Source organism: Sarcophilus harrisii, chromosome 2, assembly GCF_902635505.1.
Source record: "Sarcophilus harrisii chromosome 2, mSarHar1.11, whole genome shotgun sequence".
NCBI lineage: Eukaryota > Metazoa > Chordata > Mammalia > Dasyuromorphia > Dasyuridae > Sarcophilus > Sarcophilus harrisii.
Window position 1 is genome coordinate 587534278 of NC_045427.1, and position 22333 is coordinate 587556610.

Genomic DNA, 22333 nt, shown 5'->3' on the forward strand with positions numbered 1-22333 from the left:
ATTCAGTTTGGCATTCAAAGCCCTTCATATACAGCCTGCTCCTACATTTTCATTCTTCTTACATTTTACTGCCCAACATAATATTTTCAATCCAGTGACACTGGCCTCCTTGGCTATTCCATCAATGAGACACTCCATCTCTCAACTCTGAGCATTCTCTTTAGCTGTCCCCTATCCTTGGAACACTCTCTTTCTCAATTCCACCTGTCCCAACTAAAATTCCATTTTTTACAGAAAGGTTTTCCCAACCCCTTTTAGTTCTAGTGGCTTCTCTCTATTAATTATTTCCTATTTATCTTGCATATAGCTTGCTTGCATATATATATTGTTTATCTTCTCCATTAAATTGTGCACTCCTTGAGGGCAATGCAGACTGTCTTTTGCCTCTTTTTATATCCTAGAGATTTAGTACAGTGCCTGGCACATAATATGTGCTTAATAATAAATGTATATTGATTGATTGATTAAGCACTTATTATATCCCAAGAACAGTATTATCACTTGGGGTACAAATAGAAAATTTGAGACAATTTTTTTCTATTAAGGAGTTCACGCTTTAATTGGGAAAGACAACATATAAAAGAAAGTTCCTTAGCAGGGTATTCAGTAAAGCCTAGAGGCTTTCTGTCTCATGTGAAGGAATAGAACTGGTGACTCCCATCTCATCCAAGCCTTGTGAACGCTCAGACAGCCCAGCTGGGCTTCAAGGTTAGAGAAGAAAGGGAAGGACAGAAGTCTGTTCTTGGTATGGGAGTAGGTCTTCACTTTGAACATATTCTAGCTATCATGTCTTTTCTCTGAATTTTCTCTTAAAAAATAAACAAACAAAAAGCTCTCCAGTTCCTTCAGCTGATACTGGACTTGAGACCCTTCTCCATCCTACTTGTTCTACTCTGAACATTCTTGAATTTATCAATATGCTCCTTAAATCATGGAGCTCAGAATAGAAGGCAGTACTCGACATGATGACAAGTGTGACCTCTCTGGGGTCACCAGGGCAGAGGATAGGGGAACTAGCACTTTCTTATTCCTGGAAGTTGGGCCTCTATTAGTGTGGTTAAAGATCACGTTCGTATTTTTGACCACCATGTCACATTCATGTCATCCTCATATTGAGCTTGCAATCTACTGATATCCCTAAATCATCAGCTTTCACTTTGGGTATTGGTATTTTTTAAAACCAAAGCATATGACTACTTTTATCCCAATTGAATTTCATTTTATCCACTTCAGTGCTTTGGAACACTTCAGATCTTTTCTGTCCTCCAATGCATTAACCAACCCTACCAACTTTGTGCTATTTGCAAATCTAATGAATCATCAAACCTATGGCAGCCATCTATGTCCCTTTATCCAAGGCATTGATAAAGAAGTTAAACAATGTGGGGCACTTTGCATCCCTGAGGTACTCTACTGGAGAGCTTATACCCAACTGGCATTGAACCATTAATGACTAATCTTTGAGTTTTGCCATTTAGCCAATAACAGGTCCACCCAATGTATTACATTTCCTCATATTGCTCTATATTTTCTAATGATGATCTATATAGTGCTTACTATGCACCAGATACTTTTTAGTTATTATCTTGTTTAATCTTCACAACACTGAGAGGTATCCCATTTTATGGATCCGGAAACTGAGGTAAATAGAAGTTAAATGATTTTTCCAGGGTCACTCAACTAGTAAGCATCTAAGTTTTACAGATTCCAGGCCCATAGTTCTATATATTGTGCTGAAAACTACCCCTATTTCTTTGTGGTTGTTGTTATTCAGCTGTTCCAGTTGTGTCCAACTCTCTGTGATACCATTTTGGGGTTTTCTTGGCAAAAATACTGAGGTGGTTTGCTATTTCCTTCTCTAGTTCTCTTTACAGATGAGGAAACTGAGGGAAACAGGAGTAAGTAGCTTATGTGGGTTCACACAGCTACTACATAACTGACATCAGATTTGAACTTTCCTACAAAGATAATGTAAGATACTCTGGCAAATGCTTTGCTAAAATCCTGATAAACTATATTTAAAGCATTCTTTCAATCTGAGTGTTTAGCAACCTAGTCAAAAAAAAAAAAAAAGGAAATGAGGTTAGTCTGGTCATTTCTTGTAATCACTACTTCCTTTTCTAGCTGTTCATTATTTTTTAAATGATCTTTCTAAAATGTTCTCAGTCAGTAGGGTCAAATTCACTGCTTTATAATTGGCCAACTCCATTTTCTCACTCTCTTTTTTTTTTTTTTTTTTTTTTTTTTGGAAAATGAGACATTTGTTCTTCCACAGTTCTGTGTCCCTACTCTTGTTTTCTATAATCTTTCAGATATTAAAATCAAAAGGCTACTTCCTTCAGTGCCCTAGGTAACAGTTCATCTCAGCCATTTCACTTGAATTCATCAAGGATAAAAAAGGTCTATTTTTTTTTTTGGAGGGGGATGTGGTTCTCTCAGAACATCCATCATCTCTGCTTTGGACTTTCCTGTGTTTTAGGGCACAAGATGTTTTCTTCTTGCCTTTTTAAAAAAAATATGCCTCGGAGTGTTTTTGTGTGGGGGTGTCTCAGGAATATGATGGTTGAAGGGGCTAAAAAAGGGAAGTAGACCCACCTTTCCAGTCAAGATGATATCAAAGGCTTGTTACTACGTAGCTTGATGGTGTGGAAATAGCACTGGACTTGGAGTCAGAAGTTTCAATCCCATCTCAGAAACAACCTCTGGCTCAATTTCCTCATCTCTAAAGTGGAGTCAATAATCACACCTACACTAAAGGGAATTGTCAGAATGAAATGAAGTAAAATGTGTAAAGTGCTTTGCAAACCTTATAACATCATATAAATGTTGGCAATTATGAGTCATATTTATTCACCTTCTAGATCACTATTATTTTAACTCTGCTAGGATGAGAGACCCAGATAGTGAGGTTTCTTATAAAATGAATAATGTGAATAAACAAAAAATATTGTGTGTTCTAATTCAAACATTATTTTTTTTAATTAAAATCTTCTTTACAGGGACATGTTTTTTTCAATGCATATATGCATTCAGAACCTGTACCTATATTTTAGTTGCTAATTTGGGCAGCTGGGTGGTGCATAGTGCACAGAGTGCCAGGTTTGAAGTCAGACAGACTCACTCATCTTCCTAAGTTCAAATCTGGACTCAGATACTTATTAGCTGTGTGATCCTCAGCATGTCATTTACTCCTTTTTACCTCAAGTTTACTCTAAAATGAGCTGGGAAAGGAGATGGCAGACCACTCCAGTATTTCTGCTAAGAAAACTTCAAATGGGGTCACAAAGAGTCAGGAACAGCTGAAGATGAACATTAAAAAAACTATATTTGCACAGATATGTTTATCTAAACAATCACATAGAACCCTGGTGGCAAGGAGTTCCAGAGCTGGGTAGGATTCGTGGGAACTCATCTATGATAGACATGACTATTAAGTAATATTATGGTTGTTATTGGGTTAAAGGAGGGATATTTAATTTATATGTAACATAATAAAATATATGTATTTAATTCTAAATAAATATGGCCATATAATCCTATATAAAGAGAATTATAAAAACTAATGGAAAAATTTTAATAATAAAATTATAAAAGAACCAAAATTTTAATTTGACGGCTTGTTTCCCACCCCCACCCCCACGCAGATTTTCTGAGCAGTCTAGTCAAACTGATTCAAGGAGTCAACAAATTTTAAGTGCTAATTATGTGCTAGGCACTGTGCAAAGCACTAGGGGTACAAAAAGAGCCAAAAACAAGTTTCTGCCTTCAAGGAACTTACATTCTAATGAGGAAGGGGGAAAGCATATAAATAGCAAGATAAACACCAGATATCTAGATAGACACATTGATATACATGTTAAAGTGAACACTTTAAATGAGGCATTTAATAATTATTTAACAAATTGTTATATCAAATCATTACAAATTACTGATAGGATGCAACTATAAATCAAGTGTCTTTCCTGCCCTCAAGAAGCTTATTTTCCTCATGAGTGGAAAAGAAATTACATTTGTCCTAAGTAGTCTTGGAACTTAGAACTAGGAACAAAATATAGAAGTTTCTTGGAGTCTCAAAAATCTGTGTTCAAGCCCTGCCTTTACTATTGATATTTTTTTGTTAATAATCAATTTTTGGTAAATAAACTCTTTCTTATTTGCAGGTAGCCCTTATGGTTGCAAATGAATTTTGGGAACAAGGAGATCTGGAGAGAAGAGTATTGCAACAAAAACCAATTGTAAGAGGTTTGATATATTAACCAGCATTGATATTCTATTAAAATCTAAAATCAGTATGAAAGTCTTCACTAATAGCCTACTCTGATGCCTTATCTCAGTATGGTGGAGAGCTTGGGCATTCCAAAAATGCCAGCAAAGCATTATCTCTGCTGGATCCTAGCTAGCTGGAGAGCGAGAACCACTTTAGTGATGGACAGTATGTCTGCCTCGCTCTGTCCACAGCATCAGAGAGAGATGGGCTTTTTAGCCACATCACTCCCAGGGACCTTCCTGCTAAGGAACAGAGGAAGTAGGTGGAAAAGGGAACTCCACAATGAATCACAGATAAAGTATTACAGCATCAGATTCTTCAAAATACGATTGTAATAACAGTCTCTTTGTGAATGAAAAAATTAGAAATAGCAAATATGGGAATTTCTTCCTTTCTAGCCTATGATGGACAGAGAAAAAGGAGATGAACTACCCAAGCTCCAAGTTGGTTTCATCGATTTTGTGTGTACTTTTGTATACAAGGTAAGAAAGCCTGATTTGATTCTTTTGTTCAGATTATCACTGTTGGAAAGGTAATTTCTTCATGCAAAGCTTCAGCTAAAATGAAGAGATCTTTCAAAGGTACACCCAGGAAGACATTACTTGAGCACCGAATGCCCTAGACTATTTTGGCAACTGTCTTACTTTTAAGAGAGCTTCTAAAATTATTCAGAAGCAGCTGGTGGCACAGTGGATAAAGCACTAGATCTGGATTCAGGAAGACTTGAGTTCAAATCCAGTCTCAGATGTTTACTTTCTGTATGAACCTGGGGGAGGATTTAACTTGTGTTTGCCTCAATTTCATCATGTATAAAATGGAGATAATAATAGCACCTAAATACCCAGGATTGTTGAGAGGATAAATTGATATAATATTTGTAGGTCATAGCATAAACCTTAAGGTACTATATAGATGACAATAATTAATACTAGCTATTCCATCTTAATACATTATCTTGTTGTTGTCCTTCATTTTAAAAGAGAACCCCAAAAAAAATACCAAAAAGCCAAACCAAAAAAAACCAAAAAACTTATTATCTAGAGGGAGGGTGAACAGATACAATATTTAACCTGTTGACATTTTGTTGCTGTTGTTAACTTGTTTCAATTATGTCTAGCCCTCTGTGACACCATTTGGGGTTTTCTTGGAAAAGACACTGAAGTAGTTTACCACTTTCTTCTCCAGTATATTTTACATTTGAGGAAACAATAGAATGAAATAATTTGCCCAGGACTACACAGCTAATAAATGTCTGAGGCCAGATTTGAATTGCCTCCTGGCCCAGCACTCTATCCACTGAGTCACCTAGATGCCCAGTTGACAATTTGATTAGCCTTCTATTACCATGTTTAAAGAAAAAAGAACAGCTTTCCTTTTTATAGACTATCTCAAACATCTTAGTGCACTTTTAAGCAACAATAAGATTTAGACTGCACTAATACTTTTGGAATACTGTGTTTTACATGCAAGTATTAATATCCTCTCCTTACAAATAAGAAAATTGATACTCAAGAGCTTAAAAGACTATTCAGAGTCACCAAGATCTAAAGAAGTTAGGAATCTGAACCTAGTTCTTGTTCATTCCATATATTACCCTTCCTTTGTAGAGAAAAGCAAAATTTGCCATACTTCTGTCAGCCCTGAACTCTGGCTTATTAACTCCCAAGGGATACCTGTCATTCTAAAGCAAAACTAAAGCTTCAGATTTGAATCATACATTTTCCACTAACAATTATTTCTTTAGGAATTCTCCCGGTTTCACAAAGAAATTACACCAATGTTAAATGGTCTTCAAAACAACAGAGTAGAGTGGAAATCCCGAGCTGATGAATATGAAGAAAAAATGAAGGTGATAGAAGAAGAAAAGAAAAAACAGGAAGAAGCCAACACAGCTCCAAAAGGTGAGACTTTCAAAAAAAATTCATATGAAACTTCTCTTTTCTAATCACTAGAATAAACTGTACCCAAAGCTTAGATCCAGATTTAAGCTTTAAAAAAACTTTAAGTAAATAAAGTTTAATATTGCATCAGATTTGGGGGGATAGCCTGTATTAACAAACAGGACTTGGTTTCTAGTGTGCTTATTCTGGACAAGATAGAAAGTTAAAAAGAAAAAAGGGAGAGCTAGAGAGAAAGAGAGAAAAAGAGAAGAAAAAAGAAAGAAGAAAGAAGAAAGCAGAAGAAATAAGAACAAAGAAAAAGAAAAAAGAAGAAGAAGAAAGAAGAAGAAAAGGAGGAGAAGGAAGAGAAGGAAAAGAGAATGAGAAGGAAGAGGAAGAGTGAAAAAGAGAAGAGTGAGAAAGAAGAAGAAGAAGAGAGGAGAAGAAAGAGGAAGAAGAGGAAAGGAGAATGAGGAGGAGGAAAGGAGGAAGAGAGAGAGAGAAAGAAAAAAGAAAGGAAGGAAGAATGGGTGAAAGGAAGGAAGGAAGGAAAATATTTTGTGATTCTGCGTGATTGAAAGGTTTTTGCCATGTTCTATTAGTACTAAGATATTTCTCCTACATTAGCTTATCATGGTGCCATCTTCTGCTTACCTGACCATAAATTCTTAACAGAAGAATCAATATGTCAGATTACAAGTCAAAAGTAGCTATGAGGAAAATGAGTTTCGTTTTATCATCCATGCCAAATGACACCATGGAAAGTGTGACAACCCTTGCTGCTTTATATTTGGGCTTACAAATTCAGCACTCAAGGCTGATGAAGATTTCTCAGTTTCAGAAAGAAGATATGGCCCATATTGAATAGTAATCAAAATAACTTTCTATAACGTTATTTAAAATTATTCTTCATGATAGCATTTTAAAAGTTTTAAGGGAAAAAACAGAAATTTCCTTAGAAGTCCCTGGCTAAGTGCTGTTAGAGATTTAGCAAAGACTAGCAAAAATAGAATTGAACCATCTATCAGAAGAAAAGTAGAGATTTCTTGTTCCTTTTCAGAAGTAATCTGTAATGACCAAGGGGTGAAGCAAAGGTCTTTTCTATCCATACTTGCCCCCAAACTTTACTTTAATGAAAGAATTAAAAGCACTCTCTGGTTTAGAGTTTTTCCTTCAATTACTTCTTAGAAAATCCCTTCTCTTAAATCCTAGAAGTTTTTTGACAGATGTAGATCCCTAAAAGCTGTTGTCCCAATTCATGACTACTGTGAAGATGAATCCTTTGATATTAATGATTTTTAAAAGGGATAATACAGAGTGGAGAGAAGAAAAAGACTGTTTACAATGGGTTATAAATATTCCATAGATCAACAAGGGCTGAGTATTTAAAAAGTTAGGTTTCTATTTCATAAAAACATTTCCTGGAAATAACATGGAAAGGTAGTAAAAAACATTGTTCCTCAAACCATTGGTGGCTGCACTGAAATCATGTAAAAAGTGGCTATTGAACTGATTCTGTGCTAAAGCTTTTTTTTTTTTTTTTTTTGGGTAAAGCAATGACCCAAATTATCTATTGAGCAGAGGTCTGCAAATTGGGCAAAGCCCAGATTGCAAATCTGTAAACCGTAAAAAAAATTTTTTAGAAAAATCCTTACATTTGTCCCTGGATGTCATAGAGCATCTAATCTGGTTAGATATAAATCACCTTTATTAAAGGCTGGCTTTGTGTGTCTTTTAATCAAATACCTAAAGAGAATGAAATTTTTTTCTTAAGAATCATTTGTCAAAATTCTGTAATACTATGGGAGTGGGGGAGTTTCTTGAATATTTTAATGTCACAGATCACGTTGACAATCTGATGAAAACTATGGAACCACTTTCTAAATAATGCTTTCAAAGGAATAAATTAAAATACATAGGTTTATAAAGGAAATTAGTTATATTAAGATGCACTTTGCTCTTTCTCTCTTTGTATACACACACACACACACACATACATTCATATATATGGAAAAGGAAAGTAAGAGGGGAGAGAGGGAGAGAGAGGACAGAGAGAGAAGAGACAGAAACACAAACAGAGTGAGACAGAGAAACAAAGAAAGAGACAGAAATGGAGAGAGACTCATTAAGAATTATAGAATCTGAAGGGGACAGAGTTTAAAAGCACCATAGAAAATTTCAACTTTGTTTGATTCCTGAATTTACAGCTCCCCTTGCCCAATGAACCTGTATCTGGGAAGCCTTTCAGAAAGAGTAACATTTAATTTAATTCAATTCCTTCTATATTACCTTGTATTCTGCTCCATGTTTCTGGAGTCATGCCAACAGTTTCATGAAAAAATGCAACTGGTATCTATTCTGGAACAATACCAGAAAAGGTCAATTATTTACTATCCAACATGGAAGTATTTTTAACTGAACTCTTAAACAATCAGAGCTAAAATTATTGGGTTTTTTAGATAGATGGCTTAAAAGGACATTGTGGCACACTGGTCTGTTGATCTTTAAATGCTTCTTAACAGAAGTTTGCAGATGCCTGAAAAATAAAAAGTTTCAATAAGACACATAATCTAGTTTATAATCTAAGGCAGTGAGAAAAGGGGTGTGGTGGTAAAATAAAGGGAGAATAAGACACAAAACACAAATAATTAACTATTAAAGACTTGAAAAACTACATTGCTGGCTGAGATCTGAGGAAAAAGGTTATTATGAACAAAGGGAATCATCAGGGGAAATTTTCATGGAAAATGCATATGAAGTGGGCTTTAACAGATTGTTAGGAAGTTAACAGGGAAGAAGGGGAAGAGAGGATATTCAGGCAAAGAGCAGTTTAGTCCTCTGTGTAAGAAAGTAATATGAAATAAAATTAACAAGATTGAATAGCCCAGGCTTACAAATATGAGAAGGTATCTCTTCTTTGCAGGAGTAGGAGACCATAAGAGTGGGATAATGCATATAACATCAGACTAGTTTGATATGTTGATTAGTTTTGCAGAAGTTTTTTTCTTCTTTCCATTAAAAAATCTGTACAAGAAGGGATATATCCCCTCTTCAGGAAGTATATGTGGTGCAAAAATAAATAAACACAAAAATTACTTTAAAAATATGGAGAGTAATTCCAAAACTATGCAAACTATTTGAAAAAACAGGTAAAGGAGTCCTGCCAAATTTCTTCTAAGACACAAATATGGTACTGACACCTAAACCAGAAACATCAAAATAGAGAAAGAAAATTACGGACCAATCTCCTTAATGAATATTGATGCAAAAATTTTAAATAAAATATTAGCAAAGAGATTATAGCAACTTTTTAGAAGGATAATAAACTATGATCAAGTGGGATTTATACCAGGAATGCAGAACTGGTTCGGAAATTTATTACTAAAATTGACCAAATCAATAACAAAACTAACAGAAATCATTTAATAATCTCAAAGATGCAGAAAAAACTTTTGACAAAATACAGCACCCATTCCTATTTAAAACACTAGAGAGCATAGGAATAAAGGGAGCTTTCCTTAAAATAATAAGAAGTATCTATCTAAAGCCAACAGAAAGTATTATTTGTAATGGAGAGAAGCTGTACTCATTCCCAATGAGATCAGGGGTAAAACAAGGATGCCCATTATTAGGGCTACTATTATTCAACATCAAATTAGAAATGTTGGCTTTAGCAACAAAAAAAGCAAAAGAAATGAATTAGAATAGGCAACGAGGAAATAAAACTACTTCTCTTTACAGATGATATGATGATATACTTAGAGAATCCTAGAAAATCATTTAAAACCTACTTGAAACAATTCACAGCTTTAGCAAAATTGCAGGATACAAAATAAACTCACACAAATTATCAGCATTTATATATATATATATATATATATATATATATATATATATATATATATATTACTGACAAAGTCCATCAACAAGAGAGAAAAACTCCATTTAAAATAACTATAGACTAAGAAATATGAAGTGGTGCCAAATGATAGGAAAAACTCCCAGCACAATTAAACTGTCCAAGATGGGAAGGATGCTGCTCTGCATGTCCACTGAGGAAAGGCAGCAGTGGGCCCAGCTAAGTGACTTCTATCTGTCCCAAATGACTTTCCCTGCACCAGAAGAATTTTACTTCCTGCTGTACCTGCCTCATATTCGGCCATGGGTAAGAAGAGGAACAAGACCTTCCTTTGACCCCAAGGTTTCCATTTTTTGTGTGCACATCCCTTGAAGGATCTAGAATCCAGCAGAGTGATTTCTATCTGTAGCAGACCCTTGAGAGTAGAGGAAAAGGGAAGCTAATGGGGAGCAAGGACTTCCAACTAGACCATTTTCTGGTTCCTTTCCAGTCTTTGGAGGAAAAAGAAGTAGTAAATGGTATCTCCAATGTGACATCTGACTGTGTGTAGTTCTGAACCCCTGAACATCACCACCCAAATCCCATTCCCCATCTTCCTCCACCCAATCCCTTATTCCTCTCAATCCTCTCATCCCAGTGTTGCAATTTAATGTCACTTACCTCTCCCACTGTGCCTTGTAGAACACCCATTCCATAGATAGCAAACTTCTGTTTTAATTTCCTTTCCCAATCTGTCTTCTATGATGATTCCACCTACTTGGCCCCCATTTCCACTACTGGCTACACCATTGCTCACTGGTGAAAGATAGGGAGCAGAGGGAGGGAGGGAGGATTAGAAAAATGTGTGCTCCTAATTGCCACTTTCAGGTTTTCCCATTATCTCTATCACTTTCCTCTTTTGAGGTTCATGTATTTTATATCTATCGATCAATCAAAATTCTTGTAGTTATTGACTATAGACATCCAGATCACTCCCCTTCTTTCCTCAATAAGTTTGGCTCCCAGTTTGTCTCTTTTTTCCAACAGTTGCCTTCCTACTTGAGAACTTCAACATACACATTGACTTTTCCTCAAATGCCTTAACCACTCAGTTCTTCAACCTGCTTATTTACCATGACCTACCCTCAATTCCACACCACAGATGTACCACTTCCATATTCATAAACCATGTCTATTGGTTTCCCACCTATTTCTCTGACTTCCCTTATCAAGTCCTAGTTTTTATTTATACCATAGCCTCTAATCCCTTGACTCCTGAGGTACCTCCCCTAGGCTAATGCTTTTATCTGCACAAACGATTTCATTCACCCTGATTTCTCAGGTGAGAAGATCTCAAACCACACATGTACATGTGCTCTGAGCCTTCCATTTTCTGAGAGGCTAAGAAAGGCTGCTTAGGGCCAGGCTAACTACTTTCCATATGCCCCAAAGAATGCTGTGCCAGCACAAGGCATCTGCCCCGTTCTGCTATCAGCCCAGTCTCCCAGTTGGAATGTAGATAACCTTCTTTGTACAAAAAGAGCAGCCCTCCTTTCAACTGGCTTCCTATCTTCTGCTGCATTTATCCTCTGAAGGAGTAATTCCCTTTACTCAACAATGAACATTTTCACACCTAGTCATGTCATATCACAATAATTCTGAATTTCTATAGATCCTCATCCAAAGCACATTCCTCACCACCACCCAATTCCTCATTCCCATCCCCCTCAATTGTCCCACCCTCAAACATTACCCAGGTCTTCCACTGTACCTTCTGGAATGCCCGTTCCATAGGCAATAAATTTCCCTTTATCTTAAACCTATTCCTTTCTCACTTCTTTAATCTACTAGTTCTTACTGATACCTGACACTGCTCTGACTATCCAGTCCAATATTAGCTGTACCTTCACTCATTCTCCTCAGTCAATGACCAACTTGGAGGAGTTGGGCTAGGCAATCCTACCATAATTCCCTTATCAACTCTCTATCCTATTCTCCTCAGTCATTCTTCCAACCTTTTTATCACTCTTCAAATCTTCCATGATTTCCTCTTCCCTTATTTTTTCAGTTGACTCATATTTTACAGAAAAATATTTGAGGATATTCACTGTGAACTCCCTTTTCTCATCTTTTATCTCCTATCACTAAGATATCTTTTGCCACTCTCCCCTTCTTCATTCTTGTCTCATTCCTTTTTTGTTGTTTAAGTCATTTTTTTCAGTTGTGCCCAACTCTTCATGACCCCATTTAAGTTTCTCTTGGCAAAGATACTGAAGTGATTTTCCATTTCCTTTCCCATTTCATTTTAAATATGAGACAAACATTTTTAAATCACTTGTTCAGGGTCACATATTTGAACTCAGGAAGATGAGTCTTCCCAATTCCAAGTCTAATTACCTAGCTGCTGAGGCTAATAACCCCTCTACTTTTTCAAGTGATCCAATTTCACCCTTTCTCCTCCAAATTGCTCTATCATCTCCACTATTTCATTTATTTTCAATCTCTCCTCTAGTGGTTCATTTCCTATTGCCTACAAATATGCTCATCTCTCTTATCCTGAGAAGAAAACCCTCACTTGATCCTTGATCCCCATTACTTTCCTATATCTCTTCTGACCTGTATCTAAGCCCCTCAAAAAGCCTTCTAACAATAGTTAACTCCATTTTCTTTCCTCTCACTCTTTTCTTAACCCTTTACATTCTGTCTTCAGACTTCATTCCACTAATATTGTTCTCTCCAAAGTTGCCAAGGATCACTTTATTGTAAAAGCTGATGGCTTTTTCTCAATCCTCATTTTTCTTAACCTCTTTGAAGCCTTTGACATCCTTGATCACCCTCTTACTCCTTGATACTCTTCTCTTTAAACTTTTGGGATACCACTCTCTCCCAGTTTTCCTCTTTCCAATCTGACCATTCCTCTGTCTCTTTTGCTGAATCTGCTTCCAAATCATGCCGGAAGTGTCCCTCTTCTCTTTTCCCTCTATACTATGTCACTTGATTTCATCAGCTTCCATGAATTTACTATTTTTATGTTCTATTTGTATCTGTACAATAAATGTATTATTGTACATAAATTTGTATCTTGACAGTTTCCTGCCCTAACTTCTCTTCTGACCTCTGGTTTCTGATCTCCCAAGTACCTTTCAGACACCTTAAACTGGAAGTCCAATAGACACATTAAACTCAACATGTCCAAAATTGAAATTATCTTTCCCCCAAAACCATCCCCTCCACCCCTTAACTTCCCTCTTATTGTCACTCAAAACTTAGGCATGATCTTCAACCCCTCACTCTCTCTCTCCCCACAAATCTGTTTCTAAGAACTGTCAAATTCACTTGTGTAATATCTCTCCTCTGAGATTGCCATCATTCTAGTGCAGGCCCTCAGGATTACTGCAATCAAGCCTTTCCTTCATTTTAGGGCAGATCCTGCCCTATCTATCCTCATTTCTGCCAAGTGATTTTCCTAAGATTCAGGTTTGACCATGTCATCTCCTTTTCTCCCCTCTCCCAATATATTCCAATGGTTCCCTTTTGCCTCTAGGATCAAATATGAAATTCTTGATTGAATGTTCAAAGCTTGTCATAACCTACTCCCCTTCCTAGTCTCTTTATACCCTACATACCACTCTGTTCTCTTTGATCCAATAATACTTGCCATTTTTCTGTTCTACAAACAAAATACTCCAACTCAGCTTCAGCTATTTCCTTTGGCTGTTCCCCATTCCTAGAATGCTCTCCCTGTTCATCTTCATCTTCTGACTCCCCTGGCTTCTTTAAGTCTCAATTAAAATCCCATCTTCTACAGGAAGCTTTTCTCAATCTCTCTTAATTCTAGTACCTTCTCTCTTTTAATCATTTCCTACTTTTCCTGCACATAGCTTATTGGTACAGATTTATTTGTTTCTTGTCTCCATCACTGGATTATGAGTTACCTGAGGGCAAAGAATGTCTTTTGTTCTTTTTAGATCTTCAATAGTTAGCACATGCTTGGCATATAGTAGGTATGTATATAAACTGACTGATTATTGACTAAAGAGAAAATAAATGTTTATTCGTTGAAAAAAAATTAAGTCATATTCCATGTTTCAATATCAATTCAAAACAATGAAATTTTAAGATTATCATTTATATGGCAGGCATTATTCAGAATACAGAAGCCTATACAATATTATTAAAAAAACAAATATGGCTAATGTCTAACAAGTAAAAACTGACACATTCATTTCATTCATGAATTGGAGTTATGTGTATAATTCATTGATGGATAAAGATTTATTCCCTTTAGAAGAGATCTAATGCTTCCTTTAGAAGTATCACTCATTTAAAATATTGAAGGAACCTACAGGAAATACAAAGTGGGTAGAATGCTTATTAGTAGAATTTGAAGGTTATGATTTACTGCCTTGCAATAATAATCCAGGTGAAGGCTAGAGAGCTTATGCTGAGCTAATGATTAGAGCTGAAAACAGAAAGGTAAATAGACTATTAAGTAGTAAATATATTCTTTATTTTTTTCTGCTAGACATTAGCCCAGTAGTCTAAATAGGATTTTGATGTGACCCGACCTTAGAGCAAGTAGGTCATCATGTTCCCCACGTGATCATTATGTCAAGAGCTGACGTGATGAGGGCAATGAGGAAGTAGGATGATGTTGATGACTGTACTAAGTTTAACTGCTGACAAAACAAACATATTAGTCCAGTGTTGTAAGATTAATTTTGGTTTTTTAGCAAAGAATTTTGAATGTCTCTTCAACTTATATGAGCTTCAGTGTCCTGGCAGTAAAAGAGATACTTGTTCAGAATTTAGCTGAATTGGGTATTGTACATAAATCTGTAAGTCAAGGCACTTAGAAGTTTCTGATAAATTTCTGAGATGTTAATTTGCTTACTTATAGGGAATTTCAGCTTAATTAAATCAACATCACCTTTTCTCATTTCCTAAAAGTCCAGACCATCAAAATCTTAAGTGGGATCTTTCTGCAGCAAGGCATTAATGAAATCTCTATGTATGTATGTATATATATATATATATATATATATATATATATATATATATGAAAATTTCTATCCCACTGATCATATACTTTTTCCTACTCTTTTCATTTCTCCTCAAACTTTTCATCTTTCCTCTATACCTTCTTACCTTCTCACCTGAGAACCTTGTCTTTCATTTTGCTGAAAAAATGGAGGCCATTCACCAAGAGTTTGCTTTTCTCCCATCTTCATCTCACATCACATAGATGCCTTCTCCTATTATCACCTTCCTTACTTCGTTCTCATGAGGAGTGGCCCTTCTCTTTGCCAAAGTAACCCCTTCTACATGGACATCCCATCTTTTCTTCCAATAAATTGCTTGTTCTATCACTCCTATTCTCTTACTAATTTTAAATCCTTCCCCATATACTGGCTGCTTCCCTACTGCCTACAAATTTAAAAAACACTAACTTTATTCATCAGTCCTCACTGACTATCATCCTATATGCCTCTAACTAAACTCTTAGAAAGCCATCTAAAAGAGGCAAAAAGATTAATAACAGCTAATATTTATATAGCACCTACCATGTCCCACACTATACTAAGCACTTTACAAATATTAGCTCACTTGATCCTCTTGGCAATCCTAGGAGGTAATTATTATATTATCTCCATTTTTTATAGTTGAGGAAACCTAAGAGTTAGATCCACTGTATCACCTAGCTACCTAATGGCATAAGTTGTTGGGGAAGGTTCCACCAGTGTGAATGAATGAATGAGTACCAAAATATTCATTTGATGAATAGCAAAGAACAAAGCAGAACATCTGACATTACAATATGGAGGATAAGCCAAACTTCAGCATTTCATATATGACTGCATATGAAGAGTTAACAGCAGAGGAATGATTTTCATGTATGCATTGAAGGTATGCCATAGGTGTAAGCAGGAAAGAAAGCCTAGGATATCAAGGGAAGAAATAATGAAAAGATAGACTGGATCCTAAAAGGAAAGCAGAGTTCAGGATCTGGGAAAGTAAATTAAGTCATAGAAAAACAAGTATTGGATCTGAGCCTTGGAAGGAATCTCAGAGGCTATTTAGTTCCAATCATAACTGAAGAAGAGTCCCCCTCTATAATCCTAAACTGTAATTTAGCAGAGGTCAAATGGGCCAGCCCACAATTTTTATTGTTGTTCAGTCATTTTCTGTCATGACCAACATGTTTTGGGGTTTTCTTGGCAGAGATATTGTAGTGGTTTGCCATTTCCTTCTCCAGCTTATTTTACAGATGTGGAAACTGAGGCAAACAGGGTTAAGGGACTTGTCCAGGGTCACACAGGTAATAAGTGTCAGAGATCAGATTCAAACTCATGAAGATCAATCTTCCTCATTCCAAGTCCAATGCTCTATCTACCCTGTCACCTAGCTACCCTATGGTTCTGGGATGCTTTACTATTTCAAGATTTTCTGATTTCTCTCAAATATTCCTTCGGCTTCTTTTAAGGTAGCGCTAGCTCCACGGTGTGCCAATATGCCTGGCCCATGACTGATACACTTCTGTCAACAATATACTTAACAAGTGATCATTAGGATTTTACAATGAGGAGGAATCCAGTCTCCAAATAAGAACTTCTTCCTTATATTGAGAGGCAGTGTGGACTGGGCATTAGAAAGCCCTGGGCTCAAATTCTGTATCAGATATTTGTATCCCTGGGAAATCTGCTTAAACTCTTTGGACCTCAGTTTCCTTAAATAATAGGGTTGGATTTGGCCTTTAAGGTCCTTTCCAGTTTTCTCAATCTGTGATCCTCTGATTAAGGCTAAATTTGTCCCTTTGCAACTTCTTTCTGGTGTTTTTATCCTGCCCTCTGGGTCCTAGTAGGACAGTGTCCCAAGAAGGCTGGTGCTAACAAATGAAATTTTGGCCTTTGATTCTAGACTAGAGACTATTTGCTTGAGCTGTGTCCATTTTTATGATTACAATTCACATGCATAAATTTTGAGGGGCAACAGTGTAGCTAAAGAACCAAGTTGACACATACAAGTTGGTTAAACTCTCAGGCAACTTGTTAAGACTAGAAGTTATAAAAACAGGTAGCTATCTGCACTGGAAGAGTTTGCTCATCCAAGATTTTCAATCATCATAATAGCTTACATTTATATAGTGCTTACCATGTGCCAGATACTATGCTAGATGCTTTATTAGTTTATCATTCGATTCTCACAACAACACTGGAAGGTAGGTGCTATTATTATCCCCATTTTTGCAGCTGAGGACATTAATCACACAGCTAATAAGCATCTGAGGCTGGATTTGAATTCAGGGTATTCAAGTTCTATGAACTGTGTCAGTTAGCTGCCTAAATACCAATGAAATCACAAGTCCAGTCCAAAACAAAAAGTTTAAACTTCCAAACATTGTCAACAAAATATGCAAATTTAAAAAATAATGTATGAAATTATAAATTCCAAACTATTTACTAAATTGAAAGAATATATGTATGCATGCACATACACACACATACACACACACACTCTTAAAATAAACACTTCTTTGTTCCTCTTCTTTTGATTAAAATAAGAATTTGAATTAGCCAAAATCCATTGAGATAGCTAAGTGTGTAGTGGATGTCAGATTATTATCAGATAGATTTATTGTAAAGATTTCTCTCTCCAAAATCTTGTTTTTATTTTTAGTTTAGATCACTGGTTTTGTTGTACAAAAATAACTGTTACTATATTCTAATACATCTATTTTGTCTCTAGTAATTTCTTCCATTCATTTAATAGGTAATTTGGTAACTTTTTGATTTTTAGCTGAACAATTCCTATTCTGTGCATGTTATATTCCAGATGCATTTCAGTTACTCTTATTTTTAAAAATTCAACCATTTATTTTACAATCTCAATTCTGTTGTCACTATACTGGTAATTTTTAAAATTTCTTTTTTCTTTGCCAGTGTAATTTTGAAATTTATCAATGACATGCCTGACTGAAATTAATCTGGAGTTCTTTCTTAGTATCATAATTCTATTGTTTTGTTTTTTAATATTTCCAGGAAGTTTTCTTTTACAATTTTCTAAAATATAGTGGTCAAATTATTTTTCTTCAAAATTTTACAGAACTTCAACAATCCTAAACTTCCTATTTCTTAATCTCTCTCCACATTTAGTCACTTGCATCTGTAATATTTTCCAGTCTTTCGCCAGTTATTTTTGGGCATACTTCTCTTTCCAAAGTATCTTTTACCAATCTACTTTCCAACATATTTTTTTCACTGTTTCTGCTGTGGATTTTCTATTTTTAGTGTTGATTTCTAAGTTCCTAAAGTTTTCATTGAAGATTTCTGAGATTTCTTAGCTGCACATTGTCCTTCTCTTTTCCCTCTCATCTTTTGGTTGTCTTTCATTCTTTTAATTCCCTCCCTGTGTATTCTAGCCAATTTATTGCACCATGAGGAATCTCTTGCTTTGGTTCTGATGATAATTTTCAGCATGTCTCTCTTCTAGTGTTTTTACCTAATTTTTTTCTTCTACTAAATGTTTCTTCTATTATATTTTTTGACAGCTTTTGGACTCTTCTTAATTTGAATACTACTATTGCTATTTTTGAGGGGAATGAGGAGGTGTAATTCCTTCCTATGATAGTCTAACATCTTTTTTTTAAACATTAGTTCTTAATTTCTGATGATTCTTCAAAAAAACAATGTTTCTTGCAATCTTTTCTTTTTCATGACCAGTACCATCTCAGGAATTCAAACTTTTATATCTTAGGCCTGTATTATTCCAATAGCTTTTTAACTGGTTTCCCCACACCCAGTCTCTCTTCTAGTTAATTCACTTTAAACACTGCTGCCAGATTAATTTTCCAAAAAATTCACTGATCACATCCCCCCTCTTATTAAAAACATTTAAAAAAACATTTAATGACTCCAAACTCACCAATTTTTACTCCCATTTCCTAAATGAACCTTTATACAAAACTGGCCTACTCGCCATTCTTTAGACACTTTATAAACCAATATTTTAGTTTTAAAAAATTATGCTTACATGGTAATTGTATTGACAGAATGAGCTAATCATATTTGTATTTATTACTTTTTATGATTCTATGCCATTGTTCATGCTGCTACTGCTGCTGCTGATACTATTACGACGACGACTACTACTACTACTACAGCTACTACACACAAACATCCTAGACATACACAGACCCTCTCTCGTCTACTCTTTGTTGAAATAAACATCCTATCTCTCTTTCAGAGTCAGGCCCAAATACACTACTCTGTTCCATGAAGCTTTTCCTGATTATCATAGTCAGAAACTATTTTTCTCTCCCTCAAACATCTCTATAGTGCTCAAATGATACTTTTTCATATATTGTACAGGTTTTTTTGTATCTTATCTTTTCAACTAAATTACAAAATACAGAAGACAGAGACTGTGTTTTATAGGTTTTTATACTCCCCTATAGCATTTAATACAATGCCTTGCATGGTTAAGTATTTAATGTAATTAAAAGATTAAAATAAGCAAGAATTTGAATTAGCCAAGATCCATTGAAGTAGCTAGGTGTATAGCAGATAGAGCAATGGTCCTGGAATAAGGAAGATCTATGTCCAAATTTGAATTCAGACACTTTTTAGCTGTGTGACCCTGGGAAAGTAATTTATTCTGTTTGCCTCGGTTTCCTCAACTGTAAGATGAGGATAATATAATAGCACCTATGTCTCAGGCTTGTTGTGAAGACCAAATGAGATATTTGTTAAAGGCTTAGCACAGTTCCTGGCACATAGCAGGTGCTTAAGAAGTATTTGTTCTATTACCCTCACCACTGATTATGGGATAATAAGAATCAGGCTTCTTATGGTACTTGTTCCATCATGTGCTATACTGTTTTATTGCACATAAATAGGTTGTTTAAAAAAACTATTTTAAAAGAAAACACAATCAGTTTTATAATGGCAGCTATTACGAGTGGTAAGAATCCTGATAGTAATACCTCTCTGTTTTAGCACTCTTCAAATCTCACTACAAATGTAGACATACATATACACAACATGCTACAGAATAGCAAAAACATTTTTTAAAATGATAAAAGACTCTTTTTTGAAAATTTCACAATGGCCCTTGCAGTAACTGAAGGTACTCTGTGATGTTACAAGACCAAGATTGAAAGCCACTGAGATAATTGAGACCTAATTTTTAAATGAATATTTATTTTTTTAAATGTTTAAAACACACAAAAATTAGCTCATGGAAATGAATGGTAACATTCACTTAGCTTTGATTATCTTGGTCTACTTTTTGGCTGAACCACTTCAATGGAAAGTTCAACATACATGGAAAAGCTAAATTAGAATTAACAAGTTTCATTCATTCTGTGACATATAGCCAAATATTTCCCAAAGTAGGAGACTGATCATGTGACATGTTTTAATGCAGGTGGAAAGGGTCGAAAATAACCTATTAACATGGTGATCCACAGCTTTCAAATGTAAGTTTTAATTCTGATATTGCTATGTTAACATAAATGCAGCTGATATTATCAATTTCCACTGAAAAGAACATAAATAAGACCAATAAAATCAAATCTGTGGAATCATTCTGGAAATGTTAAGTTAGAAAAAGTATATTTGCTAAACTTTTAAATGGGGAATAGTGTTTTTAGTAATAACACAATATATAATTTTTTAGAAAAATGAATTTTTAAAATTCTCTAGTCAATAAGGAGGTCACATCACTTTATGCCAAGTATTTACTTTTTTCTTTTTAGTTTTAAGTTTTCTTGGTTCATTTTTGTCTTTTGGGAGTGACGCCTCTGTATCTTTTAATTTAATTCTCGTCTCAAGTTTCACCACATTTATACACATATACACACAATACACACAAACTCTTGAATAATTATTTTAAAAAATAAACATTTACTTATCACCTTTTTTTTTTGAAATGCCAAATTAAGCATTTTACCTATTTTACTCTTCCAATATGGATGGTTCAGTATGTGTTTATCTTTTGAAAAATGAAGATTTCAATTAATACATCATCCTTTAATGGGAGTCTTCTATCCAATTAATCCATTTTAAAAAATGTATAACGAGTAAACTTGAATTCAATTTGGTCAAATTTTAATTACCACAAATGATACTGTGGTTCCTCAAAATGAAATTACTAATTAAGATATTAAAGTTCATACTTAGAAAGCAAAAACTAAAAGGTTATTGACATTTAAAGGATAAATATAAACTAACAACATTTTTGCTCTGTTTTTTACTAGCTGAAGAAGATGTAGGAAATACTGCGAAAAGTGGTGATGACAAAAAGTCCAAAACGTGTGATATTTTGTAATGCAATTCAGTGGGACCAAGTCACAAAGATTTTCTGCTGATGGAGAAAAACTGAAAATGACTAAAGAGTTTCCATGGATTTTAACTAGATACAGAACAATAAAGCAAAAGAACCATCAAAACAACAAAAGTACAAAGAATGAGTACAACTTTTCGGTTTTAAAGTTAAATCATGTATAATCCATATACTATCCACAAAACTTTTAATAAACTGTTAGAAATCAGTTTCCTTTTAATACCTGAAGCCAACTTCCAGAGTCAAAATCCTTCAAGTCAACAAAGGCTGGAGAATAAGAAAGAAGAAATACAAGATGAAGAGAGTTTGCTACTCAAGATTTCCTCCATCTGGAAAAAAAAATCATCTTTTTTTTCCTCCATATTTCTCACTTAATACTTTGTCTAGATTAATCACTTCCCAGAAGTTTATAATAAATCATAGTCTTGTGCCAATATCTTTGCTGTTACCTGAACCTTTGTGACAATATTTTAAGCTAAAAAAAGTTCACATCACCACCAAAAAAATTACTTCTTGAGCATCATACACACGTGCATTTATATAAAGTTTTTAATATTTCTGGAATTTTTTGACATTTAAAAAGTATTATTTTGACAAATAAAACTGGGGAAACATTATTTTGAACATATGGTAAATTTTTGAGTCCACAGTAAGTTAAAACAAAAATAAACAGAAAAAATCTACTTTAGAGTGAAACAGAAAAAAAGACAAGTATCAAAAGATGTCTAAATTAGGATAGACTAATCACAATTCAAGACATTTGGAGGACTCTTTCTTTTATTTTTAGAAATGTATATAAATATATTCTACTCTGCACCAATTGTTTCATTTTAAACAACAAAATAAAGTTTATTGACAAATTCCATCTAATATCCTTTGATATAGGAATCCTAAAATACATGTATGACTGGATAGGAAAGAAGATCATGCACAGAGTAGGAAATAGATTCAGTAAACTTGTATTCATAAAATATTTTTTTAAAAGTCTTCTTCAAACTGGGGAGA

The 22333-nt window shown here is 34.8% G+C and overlaps 1 protein-coding gene across 1 annotated transcript in view; it reads left to right on the forward strand.

The window, feature by feature from the left end:
* Positions 1-21313, forward strand: part of PDE6C (phosphodiesterase 6C) — a 78176-nt gene extending 56863 nt beyond the window's left edge. The window contains exons 19-22 of the mRNA XM_003755263.2: positions 4161-4235; positions 4666-4749; positions 6012-6168; positions 21243-21313. Coding sequence (XP_003755311.1) covers positions 4161-4235; positions 4666-4749; positions 6012-6168; positions 21243-21313 — 387 coding nt within the window. The remainder of the gene's footprint in view (positions 1-4160; positions 4236-4665; positions 4750-6011; positions 6169-21242) is intronic.
* Positions 21314-22333: the final 1020 nt, after the last annotated feature.